The sequence below is a fragment of the Festucalex cinctus genome, chromosome 13 (assembly GCF_051991245.1).
Source record: "Festucalex cinctus isolate MCC-2025b chromosome 13, RoL_Fcin_1.0, whole genome shotgun sequence".
Classification (NCBI taxonomy): Eukaryota; Metazoa; Chordata; class Actinopteri; order Syngnathiformes; family Syngnathidae; genus Festucalex; species Festucalex cinctus.
Window position 1 is genome coordinate 15,001,391 of NC_135423.1, and position 22,092 is coordinate 15,023,482.

The window sequence follows — 22,092 nt, forward strand, 5'->3', positions numbered from 1 at the left end:
CACAAGGAAAGGCAACACATAAGCATCAACAAACACAGTAGTTAACATTCAGAGGAAGAAGAATAAATAAAAATAGGTTGCAAAATTGACTAAAAAGAACATAAACATTATTCAGCAAACATTAAAACATTTATCGTAAGGAATTATAAATTAATAATAAAATAATAATTAAAATGAAGAAAAAAAAATAAAGCTGTTTAAAAGGCCCTAATCAAAGGTATGAGAAAAAACAAAGTTTTTAACCTGGATTTAAAAGCATTTACACTCGGGGCTGACCTCACATCTGTTGGCAGCATAATAGCTAAATGCAGCTTCACCATGTTTGCTTCGAACTCTGGGTTCCACTAGTTGGTCCAAGTCAGTAGATCTCAGAGCCCTGCTGGGTTTGTACTCAAGTCACACACAATAAACTATTACCAGCATCTAATAATAAAGTGCATTTGGGTTACATCACAAGGCACACTTTAGATATTGTCTCTTTATGTATACTATAAAAGTAGGCTACAAGAGGTTAAACAGGTTATTGGAACACTATCCGCAACCTTGATTCCTTGAGTAGAACAAACCAGTAAAAGATTCACTTAAGCATTAAATTTTGTTGCATTTGGATTAAACAACGTGTAAAGGAGAAGATATCGTGTGTTATTAGTGGGTATGCCGAAGTGAGAAGTGTTGTGGTGGTTGAGGCAAGTTGTTTGGGAATGCTTTCTGAAGATGGTGTGTTAATTAGCTAAAGCAGGGGTGGGCACTTCTTTTTTTTCCAGATGGGCCAGTTCATTTGTAGATGAGGTTAAATAAATAAATAAAATAAAATAAAAAAAGTTGTAAGCTAAATTTATTTTGCACTTTTGACAGAAAGGGCTCACAAAATGTGTCACATAGTTGAAATACTGACACGTATATCATGTATACACATCATGTCATACATGCATAAAATACAGAATCACATTTTACATTAACAAGTTACAGTACAACAAAAAACACAAATCAACCAAATCAAAAATAAATACAATCTGTCAAAATGAATATTTAAAATGATTTGATTATATAAAAAACACAAATGCATGCTCATTTTAATTTTTTTTTATTATAATTAATTTATTTAGAATTAATGAGCTAATTTACATTTTAAACTTTCTTTTACTATTAATCTGAATCATATGTTTTACTGTGAATGAATTAACACATTATTTAATTAGATAAATAAATTAAAAAAAAACAAAAGGAAAAACAGGCAAATGAATGCATCTTGTGGTCATTATCCATCAATTTTCTTTACTGCTCCATTCTATTCATGATCTTAGAAGAGAAGGAGCTTATCACAGCTGACTTAGGGTGACTGATTACTAGTTAATTGCAAGGCCTTTATGGTCGGTTTTGGCATTGACCGATCATTTAGCTCGTAGCAGCTGCACCCAAATCAGAACCAACCGAACTCCCAATGTCACTCGGCTCTTGATTACAAAAGAAACAGTCACTCTCAATTTTGTCTCATATGGTGTTCATACTTGGACTCCACATGATTTTGTTTGCAAATATGCAGAGACAATCCCAGGGACGTATTTTTATGTCTTTTAAGAATCCAGGCATGTGTTTTTACATAGTAAAACAATAAACAAATAAAATCTTCATGTGATATGGTAAAGGTGGGTCTGAATATGAATCACAGTAGCAGAGAAGTTGTAGCATAATTTATTCCAGCTAGTATAATCCTTGTGCACCTAGTGCAGCTTGCCTCATGTCAGAGTGACAGGACACATCCCTGAGCAATCGTGGGTTGTTCTATCTTGCTTAAGGGCAGGTTGGCATCCCTCTAGCGACTAGTTTGAATAGATTGCCCAAGTCTAAAACGCTTCATCAGTGAAAGGTGCTAAAAGTTCCATTTCGAAAATCAGGATATTAACAATAAAGAGCCAATATCTAGCAACATTATTCTAAATCAAAGCAATAACTAGAAAATTGCAGGAAGAGGAACGTCAGGCAATGATTGAACGAGGCTAGCGGATAGAGTGGGAAGACGGATAAGTCCAGCAGAGTTTATAGGACATGATGGCTCATGTATTCATGATGAGCTTTTAAAGGCACACGTCCAATGATTGACAGTAACACAGGCTGAAGGACAGCTGCCATCACAGACGCACACACACACACGTTACGGGACCTGCAGGCTTGCCATCAGATCTGATTACAAACCGACCACAGCAGAGTGTCACATCATTGTCGACATGTCAGCGACACACAGTACACACATTTGAAAAAAAAAAAAGAGCCCATCTGTCACTTGCTGGTAATATGTTGTCCCCTGAAGTTGGGGGAGAGCTGGGACATCCATCAGCAGGCTACTGTGGACGCTGTTAGTTATTTAAAAAGGACACATTGTTCAGCAAAATAAATTCTGCATCTGTGGGACCTTTCAGCCCATGTTCTGCTGCTGCCGCATACAAAAGTCAATTTTACTCTGAAGTAACCTTTGTTGGTATACGTTGCCGAGTTTCCTCATAAATCACTCTGAGCTATAATGCTGTGACTCACTCGGGTAAAATAACGCAAACACCGCGGGACAATGATGAGATGGCCCTCAGCTTTAAATCCTCTGATGAGAATGTGCACCATTAGACAGAGATTTACTTTATTTGCTCAAGCCTGGGGGAGAAAAAAAACAAAAAACTTCACTAAACATGCTTATTGTTAATCTCTATGTCAATACACCAAAGCAGAAGCAAAGCAAACTAAGACATGGACTGGTATTATCTTTTTTAATTTAGCGTGCTGCTAATTACAGCAATGATTTGCAATTTGCTGCTATTCCATTTGTACAATAAGGCAGATAATCACTTTATGCAAAGAGGGCAAAACAATCTGTAAGCCAGTTCTATTTGGTGCGTGATTAAAATATCATTAGAAGATTCGAATCCAGAACCTCAGAGCTGTGAGACAGAAATGCGAAAGATGACCACAGCATGCTGCCCAATTTCAAAGAGAAACTTAGGGGCATATTCACCAAGAATGCGCTGCGTCCGGTAATATCGTGAAATATTGCACCACAACTGCCCCCGCAGTCTGCGCCCAGTTACCAACCTATTCACTAATGATATTGCTCTAATCATATACCGGCGCAAACACGACCACAAAACTGACAGCTTGGAGCAAATTTGCACCTGATTTACCACACATGGCAATGGATTTGCACCAAGAACATGGTTGTTATAGTAACAGTTGCGAGAAAGATGACATTATCAGAAAGCAAGGTTGGACCGAGAGTAAGCGTTTAGAGCGCCATTAAGCTGTACAGAGCAGAGAGGACGACAACGACGTCATTCACTCATAAAGTACAAATTATTGGTACAATCGTTTTTTAAAAATATATTTTCAGAAGTTGGTGTGGCCGTACAGTATGCATCTGGCACATAAAAAATGATCGTAAAATGCCTCTGTGCCATTGCCGATCGGCCCCGGTTACGTTATGTGCCCTAAAACATACATAGAAAGATTTCCCCGTCCCTCCCTCTCTTTCTTTCATTCTTTCTTCTCTCTCTCTCTCTCTCTCTCTCTCTCTCTCTCTCTCTCTCTCTCTCTCTCTCTCTCTCTCTCTCTCTCGCTCTCGCTCTCTCTCTCTCTCTCTCTCTCCTCTCTGCGTGATCTGCTGTGGATGTGCTGCAAATGGCACGCACTGCTGTCATGATCGAGGTTGGAGCAGTTAATACATGCTTTCCAAAAATGTTATTTGTGTCACGCTGGCGTTAGTGAATTAGACGCTGCATATCAATGAGTCTCATTTGCATTGGGGAGGGCATTTTTTGCGTCAAATCTATTTAAATTACCTAATTTGCATACACGCAAATAACACTGGCGCACCGTGACGCAATCTGATCGGCAGAGCACTTGACGGATTTCGCCATCTGCGCGTGTTTAGTGAATTAGGCGCTCGCAGATTGTCCTTTGTTCAAAAGGACCAATAACTACTATATTTGCACCTAATAAGAATTTTCTTTCTCATGTGGTTCAGACTTTATGGGGTTAATGTTCACTGAATGAAAAAAAGAAAAGGAAAGGTATACTATTTAGTATCCAGTGTACGTGAGACTCTTGTTGTCTGACCTTGACAGTTCATTTAATGTCTGGAAAGACCGCTTTGTCCGAATGTCTGGTCCTGTTTCTTAATAAAGAGCTGCTTGTGGGAAGTGAGGAGAAAGCGATCAACAATGTGGTTTTCTCTCAAACTCGACCCCATATCACCTCTTGCAGGCTCAAGGACAGGAGCATATATAAATGTATTCATATTTATTTTAACAGGATGCATTAAAGTGAGGTTAGACAATCACAGTCCTCGACCCGCCGTTACACAGCCAGGCTGTTTGCCTCATTACGGAAGTACTGGGAATCACCAGGATGGAAAAGATTACTTTGCAAAAGTGAATATTGATCCAGTGGTTGCAGTGGAATTGAACCTCTCCCACTTTGCTGCATCATCACTGCCTCAAGACACGCTATTTAAATCCAACTGCTTGTATCGTCTGAGGATGTGTGGTGCAATTGGGATGTTACTTGATCGCGCCTTGAATTAAGAAACACAAAAGGGGGAGGTATTCTTTGCATCTTACTTCAAACAATAGTAATCTGTATTAATACAAGTGCATAAAAATACTACATTTTATCTCACATTCCAAATATAACGTAATATACTGTAACTATGCATTCCATCATTGTTAACAGTGTGAAGACCTCTTACATACTGATAACCAATGGTGGAAATAATAAATAAATAAATGAATGACTGAATGAATAAATAAATAAATAAATAAATAAATAAATACATAAATAAATAAATAATCTTCTAACTGCACTTACCAATACATTTTAACGTCACATACAAATTCCCCCACCTACACATAATTACAGTTCTGTCTCATATTAGGCATAGTGCAATGTTTAAAAAAAAAATCCTTTAGGAAGTTGTGGCAAAAAAAACAAAACTTTTTTTTTTTTTTTTTTTTAACTGGCGGGTGTGGGCTTCCATATAAAGGTACTCAAGTATGAAAGTAAAAAGTAAAAAAATAAAATAAAATAAAAAAAAATTTTTGCCTTGTCAATTATATGCATGTTGATAACTTGACACAATGAAAAAACTTTTTTTTTTCAGACTGATCTTGCATTGACTCAGCTTTTATGGTAACAAAATGTCTTCCCACAGCTTTGTTAAAGTTGTGAACTGAGTAACAATAATGCTTAAATATCAGAACTATCTATGTCTTTATTTTTAAAAGACAGATTTTTTTTTTTTTTAACATCTTATACTGCTGGTTTTTAGCCTCACTACACAACATATTTTTCACAACACAAATTAATTCTCTTGGATAAAGGCATGGATGAGGAATATTTTGTTCCTAAGGCTGTTTGAAAGTGTTATATGAATGAAGATGACTTGACTTGACTTGACTTGACTCTGAATCTGTTGTGTCACTTTGTATAATGCTTAATAATAATTCATCAAATTTATATAGCGCTTATTGGGACACTCTAAGACACTTCATATTGCTGATGTGCCTGACAGTTTTGTTCCCAAGATTTCAATTCGTAAATTTCTTTCTTTTTTCTTTTTTTCTTTTTTTTTTCTTTTCTTTTTTTTTTTTTTAAATATTATGTAGTCATCCACAGAGGGAGTAGAAAGTACATACATCTGTTTTAAAATGTAAAATGAATGCAAAAATAAAAATATAGAACTTAATTCTTCGAACAGATACCTTAAAAATCTGCTTAAAGGGATACTTGACTCATTGAGCCATTTTTAGCAGTAAAAAAGTTCATATTTTGTATACAATTAATGTGGTAATGTCATTATTTTTCATGTACACTTAGTACATTTAAAAAGTATTTTTTCTACTTCCTGTCGACTGATGATGACATCACCTGTGCTGAGGAAGTAGGTAACGATCAATCATGGCTCAGTTTACTAACCAAACCCAGAAATCAGTTGAGCCATGATTGGACGTTACCTACTTCCTCAGAACAGGTGATGTCATCATCAGTCCACAGCAGTAGAAAAATGACTTTATTAATTATTCATTGTACATGAAAAATAATGAAGTAATCAATTTCATTCTGGAGAAAATATTAACTTTCACTGCTGAAAATTGTTCAATGAGTCAAGTGTCCCTTTAAGTATAGTGAACATTTGTACATTCCACCACTGATACCACATCATATGATAATAGTATGATGATCCCTGTTAATTCATGCAGAAGGGAGGCAAGATGTTGTTTTTCTCGTCAGTATTTTTTGCCTGTACAGTGTCAGCAAGTCTGCTTGAGTAAGTGCTCCTCCTCCACGCTTTTGAAAAGGCCTAGGAATGATTCAACTTAGCTCACCTTTAGAGATCAAAGTTATCCTTTTTATAAATAGATTGCAGTGGGCTCTCAGTGATGATGACCCAATTCCTGCATCCTTTTTTTAATTAGCTTTACTGTACTCAGTTGTTGCTGTGCTGAATTCATCACATCTTCACTACTTCGGAGGCACTCTAAGACCATTTCGCATCAGCCGCTTTTGAGTCTTTGAACACACCACATTTAGTCCATAGGTTACACATGTGCATCCACCCGAAAGCAAAATAAAGGTTGACACAGTGTTAGCAACCGAGCCTGCAGTAGTAATCAATACACTTCTTCATGTGTATGGGTGTATTGATCGCTGCAGGTCTCTCTCACACACACACACACACACTTCAAGGATTTTGGAGGGCGCCGTTGTTTGCTCATGCTGACTTTCAACGAGAAACACAAAAACTGGCTGCCTACAATTCATATGCAAACACACCTGTGTATGCAATGTCTTTTGTTGTAGGAATACTCAAAAATTGTACTCATTGGTTAGTTTTATTGGAGGTCAACGCTTGCATTCTTCTGTATGCATGTTATTTATTTTTAGTACAAACCGTCTTTAGCTATGAAACTACACTGATGTGTATTGTGTCAAAACATTGGCGTTCAAACCAGTCCAGTCAAAACACAATTATTTCATTTCTGCATTTTTTTCTTATTCTACCTCTTACTTTTCAAAATCAAACAAAATGAAACTTTATTAGTACAGCAACAGCAGAACACATACAGACAGATAATTTTAATTTTGACTACTATAACACTCATAGCCTAATATTCTAAATGCTTGATGAAAAACGACTAATGTTGCAGCATCGTCTTCTTCGTGTTATTCATATCTACATGTATTATATTGCCCCCTGGTGGCCAATGTATGCACACCTGAAGGTGCATTATAATGTCATTATTGTATGTTTTTACACAGTACAATACTGTAGTTTCCTGTTTAAAAAAACAACAACATTTTGTTTTGTCTTTTCCATTTATTCCAATTTAGAAATAATATTTAAAATATGAGTGATTTCAGTTACAACTGTGCCCATAAAACAAATTAAATTTGTAAGCCAAGGTAGCACTATTTTTCCATTTTCTTCCTATGGAAAAAATACCTTCCAAGTACAAAAAAATAAAAAATAAAAAATCTCATCTCTCAAAAGATTGGCCAAGAGGTTCCCTTTTAAAGTACAGTGGATGGTCTACTCCTGTCAATATCCTGTCCTGTGTACAAATGGTCATCTTTAGCATTGCAATTGGCTCACTATTACAGGAACTATGAATAAATCACATAAAGCAACCACTTAAACCGAAAATAAATGTCCTCTCATTGTCTACTCTAAAACCTTGCATTATATTACTTGGAGACGAGTTTTGACTTTCCAAATCTGTCTCTCTTGTGTCAAGGTCTGTAAGCCTTTCTTTTATGCATACCCCCCCGTCTCATGGCTCAACTGCTTTTAAAGCGGTGAAATCAATAAGGAGTCCCACATTTCACGCCTCTCCAGAGACACTTTTAAAAGACATTCTGAAAGACAGCCAAGCGAGCACGGCCTTATCATGTCACTTTGTGAACGCGTTCCATCTGCACAACTCGGTATACAAATTGGCACCATGCAGGGGAGTCATGTCTGAAGTCAATCTTTAAATCCGCACATCTCCTGGTGCATAGATTCCGGCGGTTAAACAGTGCTGTAAATAAATACTGTACAACCCCCTTTGTAGAAAAGCGGAGATGAATCCAAATGGCCCTCTGACAGACGATTTTATGCGCTCATTAGGTGAAGACAGGGACACTGATGGTGCTGCCAGAGGTAATAGGCTGATCGCCTGAGTTGAGGGAGAGATGCACATCCCCGGAGTGAGAGCGAACTATCGTCACTGAGTGAGACTTTAAAGTGAGAACTTACCTCAGGCCGTCATCAACATGATGCATGTGAAAGTAGAAAATTCACAAAAATTCAAATTCTATCCAAAATTTCAGGCAAAACATGCCTCAAAAATCAAACAAATTTGCAAATCAAATGTGATCCTTGAAAGCATCTGAATGTCATTTCCAGTTTGTATTCCAAATGAGAATTAGGCACACGTACAATATGTCTGGTGTTGTCACAATGAAGAGCACGGCTCAATAGTCAGTACTTCCTTCTGGGGCTCTAAACAGCCATCATTGGAACAGTGGAAAATTCAATAGCAATGAAAGTAGCATTCGAATCTTGTCCTGACACTGTGATTAGTGAGTCACCCTTGAGCAGCAATAAAGAAAGAATCGGTAGCAGCCACAAGGGATCATGGAGGATTAGATACATTGTCGATGCGCAAGCAGGTTCGCCCTCTGTGGAATTTGTCGGCTTCCGCTGTATGTTGCTCCTTAATTAGTCAGCCAGGATTTTGTAACACACGTGCAGCAAGATCATTGTGGAACAAATATTGTATGATGGAGGCTCATTCTCGCTGGTTCTGCTTGGTGGAGCTCCAAACTGACAGATGTTTAAACCTCAGTGGCATTCACAGTGTAAATGTTAGTGTGCCGTGACCTTTAAAGCCGAAGAGATCCCAGTTACACTGACATATGCGCTCCCCCTGCGCACTAATGGGAATTGATGACATTTAATTGGTGCTGAAGCAATTGTGGATTACAGTCCTTATTCAGATTCATGTGCGTGGATGCCAAATCAATTTTGTGTTGGTGTTGAATGTTTACACGATTTGCAAAAGTTTTCTTTGTCAATATTTGTGAGTCAAGGTGTACAAAAAGATTGACAACATCAAAGACGTTCAATATCAATTTGTTTTTCAGACCGATAACAGTCCGAGTACCTACTGTATATGTCCCAATTTAGCAGTTTTCCTTAAAATTGCATGAAATTAACTCATTCACTCCCAGCCATTTTCACAGAAGCAATCCCGTTTGCTCCCGGCTGTTTTACTGGATTTTGAGCGATTTTGCAAGGCCCACAGAATGTGTTCTATTCCTATAAAAGCATGGAACCTAGCAAAAGAAAGATTAAGGTCTCTTCTTTCATCAGGAAAAGAAGTATGTTTTTATGTTTCCGTTTTGCAGCAATTAGTATTAGAAGACAGCTAAGTTTCATCAGTTTTCACAAATCTATTCAATATTGTAAGTAATTTAGCTTTTTTTTCGAGATGGCCTTGGTTCATCTCCTTTGCTCTGCTGCCACCTACTGGCCGTTTGTGTAATAACTACCATTTCTGCAACCGTTCTTTGCAGTTGAGAGGCTGCATCAAAGCCTTCTGTATGCTCTAGCATTAAAAAAACAAAACAAAAAAACCCCGTATAAATACGTCTTTGGGACACTTCACTTAGAACATTTAAAAAAAAACGTATTTACACGTTATTGGGAGAAAATGAGTTAATAGCAATTTTCTATTTTTATAATTTCTAGTTCCTGAAAAAAAGTAATGAAAAAAAAAAAAAAGAGTATCTTGGAATAAGGACTGGTATCGGCCCGATACTGACAACTAGTATCAGTACTTGCACATCCTGAGAAAATATGCGGAGTAATATCACATTGTATTAACAATAATGGGGGGAAATAACCATTATTTTCTTGTTCCTCATCCCCTTCAAGTTCAAATGGAGTACATTAACATGGAACGAGTTGAAGGCTGTGCTCCACAACACGGCTCAGCATATTTTTTAATGTTGTAGCTTTTTTTCTTTGATCCTAGTGGACAGACCCATTCTTATAATAGCATAGAGTGTTCAGGCTCTGTTTTGATTGACACTGTCAGAGACAAATTAATTTAACAATATTGTGATTGTAACTACATATACATTTGTATAATTACTGTGTTTGTTGTTTCTAATAATTGCCATTTATATTTTAAATTCTCCTACTCAGTTTGATTTGTAAGTAGGGTTTGAGAAAACATTAGCTCCCAATAACTGACATTCATTTTACTGTACATATACACAAATATTTCACACAACAAATTTCTTATATTAATTGAACATGTAAGTGATGCTAGCTGGATGTAAACAAGCTAACCAGTCTTCGTATTTATGTGTGCATTATGTGTTTATTATGTTGCAGTTTGCTATCCTTTGATCACTTATGCGGGCAATACAATACATTCTAACCATGTATTTGGTAATCCTGCAGCCATGCTGTTGTGTCACCTTTCTCCTTTCCTTTCTTTCCCCTCCAGACGCTTCCAAGGCGGATGTCCCGGAAGACTTTGACATCGACATGGAAAACCCCGAGACTGAGAAGGCGGCCGTAGCCATCCAGTCGCAATTCAGGAAGTTCCAGAAGAAGAAGCGTGATGAGAAGTCCTAGTTGGCGGCCACTGTGAGCACAGTGACATTTGCATGAGTCATACCTGTTTGAACTCCACTGGTTGTAATGGGGTCTGGGGGAAGACAAAGGAATACAATAGCCTGTGAAACATTTGTCTGTGAAAGAAAAACTACATTCTATTATTACACTCATATTTATTATTAGTCAACTGCTGTATTTGGAAGAAAAGATGAGATTTTTTTTTTTCTTGTCGGATTTGTCTCTTAGATCATGAAGTAGTGTTTGTGATGGGATATGTTTTTGTTCTCGTCCCAGCCTCAATAGTTCCCAATTGAATCAATATTGTGTTAGTTGATGGAGCAAAAGGTGTGTTATAGAGTGACAATGGTTTTGTAGTAAAATTAGCCTGCATCCCATTCTAGCAGATGATTTCACTATACTGTACCCGCATGTACACACTGAATGAATAAAGACTGTTTGTGGAACAATTGCCCAGCTTGTGTATTGTATGTATGTACTAAACTGGAATAGCACAATGGTGCAGGTTTGATTCCCAACCACTGCCGGTAGGGCAACACTGTTCTTAAACATTTTGTATCAAGCAAAACATTGCATTTTGACAATAATGAGGTAGTAGATGACAATCACAAAAGTCAGGAATGGTATCTGTCCAGCTAACAGTTAAATAATTAATACTACATAATGAATACAATCTTGCCATTTAAATGGTAGAAGTCATACATATATAAAATAACATTTTGGATCAGTTGATCATAGACCTCTTTATGGACATCAGATGCTAATCTTTTTTTTTTTTTTTTTTTTTTTTCCCTTCTGCCTAATCCTCAAAATTAACTGACGGACAAGCAATCATGTTGAATTAAAAAAAACAACAACAAAAAAACGTACACTTTTGTTCTTGGTGGAAAAAATGACAAGCTGCAGTAAGTCTGCATGTCGTTTCTCAATATGCAATTACACATTATTGTAGTACGATCCCCCCAGCCCACCAAGAAAAAAAAAGTTCCTTGAGGTCATATGCAACCCCCCAGGGTGACCCGCCCCCTTAATTTCTAAATTCCTGTTGGGCGGAAGTATTATTTTGAAGAAATATGGAAAGAGGTAACGGCAGATTAGACATTACTTTGACAGCGCACATCAAGACAGCTTAAAAAGGTAAAACAGAGATTCATATTCACACATGACAAATTCCACACTTTCAGGATGAAAGTGGAAATATCTGTTAAGAACTGTAAGAGGAGGAATTAAAAGAACGTTCAGACCACCAGTAAAGCTTTCCCTCATTTCAAGCAACGATACAAATAGAAAAGCTCTTTGGATGAAACTTACCGAACCTAAAATTTGCTGACCTTCTGTATGCAGAACCACCGTCTGATTCCCACTGAGCTCTTTAGCTGGAAGCACTTTAAAAGCTGCACCGCAGGCTAGCATACGCTTTCATAAAGGTCGTGCATATTTAGCTCAGGCTCAGTTCAAATGGATTTCTCTGATATTGTGAGCCATATGCAGTATTGTCGAGGCTTTTACCTGCGTTTGAGTGCACTTGGCTTGGGTTTAAATGAGGCAGCCTACAGCTGTCAAGAAAGCAGCCTATTAAAGTTGATGGCGGCATGCAGCTTCCAAGTGATGGAGAGTTCACTGCTCAGTCACTTGATGTCACTTGTGGCTGCTTCTAATATTGCGGGAACATTATTTAGATACAGTAAAACAGTATGTTTATTTATATTCATACTATTTTATATTTTTGTGCGTTAGGGTGTACATCAGTTTTGTATTTATTTGTGTAAATCTTCAGTGTCCTATTAGTTAAAAAGTCATATTGTGTACTGTGAAAAATGAGTGTGTGTAGTTGTAAATCCAAATTCTTCCATGAAAGTCTACAATATAGTAAGTATTGCCCCTGGTCTCATGAAAAAGTTGTTTCATGTGTCATATTAGGAATTATGCTCCAACATATTGCACTATATATCAAGTCTACAAGGTTATACGCCTCAGAGGAATCTGGAGGGTCACCAAGAGTTTAAACTGCTAAAGAAGCTGTAGAGCTATTCTTTAAATTTGAGCTCATGACGTCGCAGAGGGCGAGTGGATCAGTGATTCTGCCATCAGCTCAGTGTGCAAGCCTGCCAAGATTTAAGAAAAAAAATGACTGCACCACATTTTTGGGTATATATGGTGGTTTAAACAGAACGATAAAAAAGAATGCTTGTTATCGTCTTAAGATGTAGCTGGACATATGGATGCCCACTTTAAGACATTCAGACCTGCAGCGGAAGTCACAATCTCAAGGGAATAATATGATGCAGTCACAGCAGCAAATCTGAGGATGTTTTAAAATAGAGATTCTGGAAAGTCATCTAAAGGCTTGCATCATTTCTTGTAGACACGCTCCGCCTGCTATGCTTTCAAACAAGGACGTGTAAATCATGCTTAATATTAATCTAGGGACTACTACCATTACAGATTTGGAAACGGATTCAACTTTCTATAAAAGCTCAGTGAACATGTAATGTGTTTTGTTTTGCTGTTGTTTTTGAGATGCCTCCTGGGAAGAGAAAAGAAAAAGTGTGATCAATAAATGGAACTTGTGAAATATTGATGTTGAGTTGTTTATCACTAAGACATTAAAAACCTAAAGAAATAGTGATGTGGTTTTGTGTGATTGATGGCAGCCTGTCACAGCCTATTATAGCCTTAGTGAAAATGTTATTCAAAATGAATCTGCATTTTTTTTTTTTTTTTTGGTGTGTGTGGCATTGTGTAATGACATGACTTGTCTGTACGTATTTGTAAATAATGAGAGCTGAGGACACTACGGTCAACTGGCACATGGGAAAGTCGAAAACACAACATAAGCATAAAAAAAAAAGCTTACCTAATATGTCATAAAACTGCAATCACTCATCACCAGAATGTATGTGGACATCTCTACTTATGCCCACACCAACCTCTAAAAATATCACAATGACTCGCCCCAAATGTTTGTATTTTATGGACGAAGCATTTTCCTCAATAAGTGACATAAGCTTCTGCAGTGTCCCTATTCAGAGGTTGATGTGCCTATCAATAGAGATGTGAACATGCATTTTGGTGACGATTGATCACAATTTTCAGACATTAGGCGAGTTTAGTTTTTGTACATTACGTGTTTAGACTATCCTTTGCAGAATCACATTATGGCAAGAGAGGAGGGACATACTACACTGGTGTCATAAACATTTCATAAAAGAAACCCCACGGAAGCCACAAACCCTTTGGACATCAAAAATGAAGATGATGAACAACCCACCACCCTGATGTATATGATCTGATACATGCATTGCACGGCTAATCCATTAGAGGGCGGTATCACTCAGCTGATGGCTTTTCCAGCGACCTTGCACAATGACCCCAATTGAGAAAGGAGAGACACCTATACTTATTAATAGTGGGAAATGTTCTTTCTGATTTTTGGAAATACTAATATGTTTGATATGTCTGTTTTTTATTTCTATTTTTGACAAGTTATAAATGTACCAATTTAAAGCAGTGTGACTGGATGTATCAAATTTGACACAAATCAAAAGTCACATGTGGAAGTTGATTTAAAAAAAAAAAAAAAAGTTTGTCCAAAAGGACCATTAAATATATATATATATATATATATATATATATATATATATATATACATATATTTCATGATTCGGGGCTTTATGGCTTTAAGTGTGAGGGCTGTATCCAGTTAAGGTACACGGATGATTTATTTTCTATGAAGAAAATATCTTGTAAATACAAACTTGAGCGCAAGTGTGAACTTTTCATGCTGAAATTTGAATGCAAGGTGGACATCTTTCATCATAATATGCAGTTGTAGCAGTTTGAAGCTTTCGTGCGTCCTGAGGAAAAGCAGCGGGGATTTAGCAAGGACCATTGTGGTTGTAATTACATGTTGATATATGCAACGCAATGACGGCATTTGCACTGAGGATGAGACTGCAAAATTCATAGCATGCCTTCTGTTCTACTTAACGAGAAGATATTGGACGCTGGTGATAGCGGATGGGGCAATTTCCTTTTCTGCGCCCTGTTAAGTGAATGCAACATTTAATGTGGATGGGCCATAGATGTGGAGCTTATCAAATGAAGGTTGCCTGATAAGAGGGCAGAGATAAAGGCAAAAATTATGGAAATTTAATTTTGTTAATGTCTTGATGCTGCAGAAATCAATTTCACACCATGCGGGTAGATTAATATTTAATCATCTGCTGTAGGTTTAAAAAAAAATAGTCATTTTCCTGATTGTGTCACACATAGTTACACAAAAATCAAAGAAGTGTAGAGTGTGCAGTTTTGTATGTGCTCATCTTGAATCACGTCATTGACATCTAGTTACTTTCACTCATTACATTTACATGAGTCATTTGTGGCGTGTCACATGCTACAACAGTTTGGTGAAATTAAACGAATAAAAAGAGCATGCAGTGTGAAATCATTCACCGCCTGCTTGTGTGCGCTGGAAAGATGGAATTAGTCAAGAAGTTCACTTCATCATCCTCTTACTGTGAAAACTCAAAATGGATTTGCTTTTATTCGCGGCAGACGTTATCTGTCTCTCAGACAGTGTTGTGCCTCCAAAAGTCCATTTATTTGACGTTTGCATAACAGAGTTGTTATTCTGATAAGTCCCCGACAGTGATGAGACGTGGAACTTCTTGGTACAGACAAAAACAAAAATAACTCCAAAGACTGATAAATTCATCACATTTGCATTCTCGAATTAGGACAAACACACACGCACACACGCGTTCCTTCGCACCCGAAACTGACTTCCACACTAATTCAGTGGCAACATTATGTAATGACTTTAATTATGCTTTACATAAATCCCAGTAACTCACAAAAAGCTCTATTTTTACAATTGGGTAGGACCATTTTTTACTTGAGCTCTGTTTGGGCATGTGAGATTAGATAATGGCTAGGGTTCAAATTATTGAAAATGGAGGACAATTAGGAACCAGAATTGCTTTTGCTGCATCTCGGAAGACTTTATACAAGATTTTGTGTGCACAGTTTGTAGGAATTTTTTTCACATAAATGAGGTTGCGTGTTTCAGTTTGATATGCATAATGAATTTGCCCTGTCTTTATACTTTATAGACATAGGAGTGCAGTAAAAATGATGGAAAAAGTGGAAAATCGTATTTGATTTAAAAAAAATATCTATATTGAGATATGTATCTATCATTCAATAAAGAGGTATGGTATATGTCAGAAGGTAACGGTGCATTTACATGACTGAAAGTTCATTCATTATATGTAAAATGATTAAAATATCAGGACTGAAGCAGTACAGTGTTCCCTCGTTTTCCGCTGGGGTTAGGTTCCAAAAAATACCCGCAATAAATGAAATCCGCGAAGTAGTTAGCTTTATGTTTTACAACTCTTATAAATGTTTTAAGGCTCTAAAATCCCCGACCGCACAATTTAGACACTTTTCTCATTGAGGTATTTACATGTTCTCACATTTCTCTCTTGTTCAAACATTGACAATGTTCAAACCTTCATAAATTTTATAAAATGGGTATATTACTGTAAAAAAATATGCAAAATTGCACTTAAAAAAAAATCTGCGATACAGCGAGACCGCGAAAAGTGAACCGCGTTATAGCGAGGGAAGACTGTAATTGTTTAAAAAAAAAAAAAAAAAAAAAAGACTGTCTTAACAATAATATGTTATGTGTGACATCACTAGTCTAAACATGACATTCTTCTGATTAATAATGTGTTAGTGGAATATGAGTTAAGCAGCATAATCCAGCAGTTTTTGTCAATATCAGAAGGCGACCATTTTGTCACTTGCTGTCGAGTGAAAATGACATTGTCAGAGTTGCTCAGGTCTCAGGTAACAACCAATCACAGCTCAGCTTCAGAAAACAGGACTGTGATTGGTTGTTGCCTGAGCCCTGTATGAGCAACTGTGATGTCATCTTCACTCAACAGCAAGTGGCAAAATGGCCGCCTTCTGATAGTGATAAAAAACGGCTGTATTTTACAGCTTATCTCATGAACACAATATTAACCAGAATAGTGTATTATTTAGACTAGTGGGGCTAGATAGAACATATTATTTTCAAGACATTTTTTTGTGTTGACTTCCTCTTTAACTGCAGTAAAAAAAATATGTATACACTAGCGATTATTGTGCACAAAAGTAAAAGCTAAAGTAGTGGTGATATGACGGAACCACTGAGGTTGGAGCATCCAGTAAGTGCCATATTGAAGCGACATGCCGTAATAAGCCTGCAAATGGCTTTTGGCATTTCCACGCGTCTGCGTATGAGGATCCTTTTGACAAAGGTAATGTTGAGAGGCAGCAGATGACCAGCGAGCCTTAAAGAGGTGATGCAGGGTTGACTGCGGCTGTGGTGGCTCCGCTACTCACTAAATGAACAGGGGAAAGGAGCAAAGCCTGCAGGACCACCACATGATGCAGAAGGAGAAGAAAATAAAGAATGTTCACAATAGAAAAGTATACCGTACTAACATATCATTGTTATCACAGTTATGGTGAAAAATTATGCTAATGTCTACCTTGTTTCTGACTGCTTTGTTTGTTGCTCAGAACCTACTGCAATGTAAACGTAGACTGTAAATAAACTACAACGTATTTTGTCTTCATAGGGTGACGAAAGTTTAAGGCAGTCTACAAAGTATTGTAATGCAAGTACAAGAAAGCAAAATGTGAGATATTTGACAGGCTATTCTCACTACTCCTTTGCAGTCATTTGTCTGCTTTAAAATGTCCTCCGACAATTCCAGACTCCAGTAGCAGACTTCTTGTCATTTATCACGAGTAAGATCCTGTCTTTCCTCATGACAAAACGACTAACAGTTGAAGAGAGCAAGGAAGAGAGAAAGACAAGCTGGGCTCACATGTATAGTATGTGATGAGTGGAGGACAAGATGTGCACTCAGGGGGAAGGTCCTTCTGCTCCGTTGTTCTTCAAACGTACCCCCTGTTGCTTCTGACTCCTCCTCGGGCACCTCATCCCAAAGCACGCTTCGCTCTTTCCAACATGCAATTTGTCTCAACGGAGAACAAAGGAACCATAGGGGAAATTACACATCAAGAGAATTAGTAAGCTTGCACAGGAGGATTCCAAGGAGTGTTTTGAAGCGTGGCTGTGGGAAATGACTGTAAAGTGTAAACAAAATGCTAATTTTTACAGATAAAAAGGCAGAAAAAATGCTACCAATAATGCAATCAGCCTGAAAATAAATACAGTACTATTTTTAAAAAGTTCAAATAAACAAATATCTATTAATACTAACAATACTACTGTAGGTAATGTGGCAAGCAACATTTTAATATACTTACTGTAACTGTCATACAAGTATAAAAATAAGGGGAAAACTGTATGAAACTACATAGCATTCGTTGATGTGATAGAAGCCTGAGGAAAAGGTTGGCATGCAAACGTCATCAATTGTCAACATGTAACCATTATATTTCCAAACTTAGTATCAATAAAATATGTACTCACCATAAACACTGATGTCTCGCGACGCAGAAGACTTTGTGAGTTTAGTCTCACTTTGTCTTCACTGTTCCCATTCTTCTTCCTTCATTATTGATGGGGACTTATTGTTGCGGAGGCCATATTGTGCTGAGTCGCTAGTACAAAAAAACGCATGGAGAACTACACAGCAGCCATGGCACGAAAAAGTTTTGGGGGTTATTCTGTAGTGCAATACGGAAAAAAGTGAATAAGCAGAATTGTCTTGTTAATATTAGTGATTCTCAAAGTTTGTACAAGTAGCACTAGTAGTATGCAAAATTTTTTGTATTTAATTTTACTGTTTGCTTTCTGATCGGTTGTTTAAATAGATATATTGCACCTTATCAAACCGGTAATCGGTCATCGTTTTAGTCAAACTCACTGATACCTGAATGGCCAAAAAATCCTGATCATGTAAAGCCTAATTTGCTTTTATACAAATAAATATTTTATAAGTACATTTGTCTTTCTATTTTCTGAAACCACTACCATTATTTTTGACGAACCCTTCTGACCTATAGATGGCCTCAGAGCGGATAATGGCTTAATATTGTGAAAATCTAGTAGCAATGTACACTATAAAAAAACATGACTGGGCTAAATTAATATTTTACACAATATATTCAAGTAAACTGTACATAATAAAATGACACTATTTAGTTTGGTATAATATTATGTTGGTGTAATCAAATTTGAATAATCAGTCAGTTATATGAACTCATTTTGTCTGAATAAAATCAGGTAAATATTAATAAGTAGAATTTAATTACATTTTATCAGTAATGTCAGCAATGTTGAAAAATTAGTTAATACTACTCTATGGCATTTCTTTTATTTTAATTGTTAAACACTTCCATTTCTGGCCAAAGCCCGCCAAAGTTGGTGTAAAACTACTTATTTAAATCAATTGTTTTTAATCAAAGATGAAGTAGTTAAAATATACTCAATTATATTAATTGTCACTTTGTTGCCACAATTTATTTAAGTCGGTAATGGTCAGACTTTATACGGTGCATTTTTCCTGAAAATAATGGTTCAAATTTCTAGATCCCATTGTATTGAAAAGTGACGACAAATGAGCACAACGACAAAGCTGATTGTGAATTTTAGTGTTCAAACGCGTCATCCAACATGTGCCAAGTAAACTGAAAGGAGTTGGGTACCTCTAATGGTCTGATTAAAAGTGATATGGATTCTTCCTGTTATCCTCCTGTGAGTTTCCCTCACTGGTGACTGGAGCAAGCGATAGTCTGCTGCACTGTCCTGTCTTTATGTATAAGGTCATGAAATATTTTCAGAATACGCGTAGGCCATCTATATTCATCACACCTTCACAATTCAGTGAGCGCAGGCCCCAATTTGAAACAAAAAAACACACATTTTCTCCAGCAAGGCAAAAATCGTGTTGAACCGTCAGATTCCATTTTACAACAGTCATTTCTCAAAAGATGTGACCACTTTTGACCATTTACTGTAAGTGTAAGCGTACAGTGATTTTACATCCGCATTCTTTGCTTCTATACAGTGTTGTTCATCGTGACAGTGCACACCTAATCTTGGTTCCCCTGGTGTGCGCTCTGGCATGAATTATTCACAGTGTTCTAGGAGGTGTGTGCCTGCAAGTGACAAAAGTACACACTGCTACAGGCTACAGGGTCACCCCTGATGATGTCTCACTTCAGCTTGTCACACAGACTTTGCTGCACAAGCTTCCACCTTCTCTCCACCTGCTGAAGTCTGCAAACTCTGCTTAATAAGCCATAAAAAAATGACATGACGACATAGCGCCATCTGTTGACCAAAGCAAGGAGATAAGCAGGAATCTTTTGAAAATTTCTTCTTGTATCACTTGTTTTTGTTAATATTGTACAATTATATGCCTCTGTTTGAGGTGATTCATGTGGAGTACTTATTTATGTAAGATCCCCAAATTTACATTCAGGATTAACAATCTACACTTGATATTACGCATGAAGACAGAAATATTGAAATATATTTTGGTGGGTTTTTCCCAGCACTCGGGCTTCCTCTGTAATTGTAATTGTACCTGTAATTGGCTGGGACCAGGTGTCATATGTGATAATTCCACATGTGACCTTAAAGAGGACAAGCGCTACAGAAAATGGATTCCTCAAAAGCTGGCTCGATTGACGAAAACACACAAGTTTAGAGTAAAAAAATAATCTAACAACATAAAATTACATTTTAATTAGTACACCAAAATATATATAGTTTGTATGTTGTGAACATCCTTATCTTATTTAAATCTGTTAGTGCCTTTATGTATTTAATGTTTACGGTGTTTTGGTCCAATTGTGACTGCTTTGATTATGACATACTAGTATTAAAACTTATCCTACAGCATAAAAAAAACATTATCATTATTTTCCTGCTTTATACTGCTTGCATAGTTATTACAGAAGTGTGGAATTGTCAATGTAAACCGTTTTGATTGGGCTATGTCATCCGAACGTGCTGCAAAGTCGTTCAAACGTAGGTGAGACATTAAAACAATCAGTAATACTGACTCCAAAACAGATGTGTGCAAACATGACTAAGGACTTTATTAATCAAATCATTTTCCCCGTAATATCCACAAATAAAAGTGATCTCTTTATATATATTCACATTGTATATTTTTTTTAAATTGTGACCCCCCCAGAAAAAAAAACAAAAAAAACAAAAAACAACCTTTCTTGTGATTTCCCGCCATGCAGTCGCCAGGAAAGGTTAATAAACATCATGATTGATCGACATTGGCGTCACTCTTCTCTATTGGCTCTTTAGAGTGCGAAAAACCTCCTCAGTCGGCCAATCATCAACTTTGTCAATGAAAATAAATTATGAAAGCATTCTACACCTTCAGAGTACTTTGTGATCTTCCTCCATTACACTTTATTTATTTTTTTTATATATTTTCTTTTTTTATATATAATAATAGTAATCATAATAATGACTATAACTGTCCTTGATAAAAATTCAATAGCATTTTTTCTCTATCTCAATTATTAAATAAATCATTTTGGCAATCCTTGTGTCGTCACTTTAGAATAAAAGAATAGTCGAGTAGAAAATAAAAGCTGTGAGATCCCAAAGAGGTGCGAGAGAATGAAAAGTCTCAAAGCAACACTGACGAGTGAAAGAGGAAAGAAATGAAAGAAAAAGAGACAGACTCAGAGAAAGAAGGAAGGAAAAGCATCACCATCAGACGCATGTCAGAAACGGTTCTATATACAACAAAGTGTGTTGTGGAAAACCATCCTTGGTGTGCCCGTCGCCCAACAGTGTTTCTGCAGAGTCATACCAGTGTTATACCAGAGTGTACGACTTGGCATAGGGGTTGTTGCTTTGTTTCAGGTGTCCTCTGGAGTCCAGCAGGGACTCCTGCGAGGTGCTGAGCTTAGCAGCCTGTGCTTGGGCCAGGTCCCCAGTGGGCGGGACTTCCGCTCGGACCTCACCCCGAGCCTCTCCCCGTTCCCGGACATCCCTGTGCGGGAGGGTGGACGCCGTTCCCGGCTGCCACTGCTGCACCTCCCTTGGTGAGGGCACTTCCATGGGGGTGGGCTCCATCGGAGGGGGCCTCTTCAGGGTACGGCTCCTCTGGGGCTCCAGGCAGGTCTGGCCCATAGCTCCTCCTCCTCCTCCTGCGCCTCCTCTCGTTTCTCCCGTAGCACCAGCAGAACCTCCGCCCACTCCAGGACCTCCGCCTCCGCCTGCGCCGCCTGCCGCACCGCCTCGGGGCACGCCGCGGTTCAAAAGAAAGTCCATGCGGAGGTATGGCGGCAAGTGGACCAGCTCTCCTCCTGAGTGGCAACACAAGAAATTGGAGAGAAACGACAGTTGATGACTATTGAAGCAATCAAATGTCAGACAACTTCAACATTGCATTAGTTCTCTTTCA

At 37.5% G+C, this 22,092-nt stretch overlaps 2 protein-coding genes across 5 annotated transcripts in view; one reads left to right on the top strand and one right to left on the bottom strand.

The window, feature by feature from the left end:
• The window catches only part of pcp4b (Purkinje cell protein 4b), a 31,443-nt gene extending 20,320 nt beyond the window's left edge, over positions 1–11,123 (top strand). The window contains exon 3 of the mRNA XM_077541417.1: positions 10,542–11,123. Coding sequence (XP_077397543.1) covers positions 10,542–10,672 — 131 coding nt within the window. The 3' untranslated portion in view covers positions 10,673–11,123. The remainder of the gene's footprint in view (positions 1–10,541) is intronic.
• Positions 11,124–20,732: 9,609 nt separating this feature from the next.
• dscamb (Down syndrome cell adhesion molecule b) overlaps positions 20,733–22,092 on the bottom strand; it is a 123,142-nt gene continuing 121,782 nt past the window's right edge. For all 4 annotated transcript variants that reach the window (XM_077541575.1, XM_077541573.1, XM_077541574.1 and 1 more), the window contains exon 33: positions 20,733–21,994. In XM_077541575.1, the coding sequence (XP_077397701.1) occupies positions 21,501–21,994 (494 nt within the window). In that variant the 3' untranslated portion in view covers positions 20,733–21,500. The remainder of the gene's footprint in view (positions 21,995–22,092) is intronic.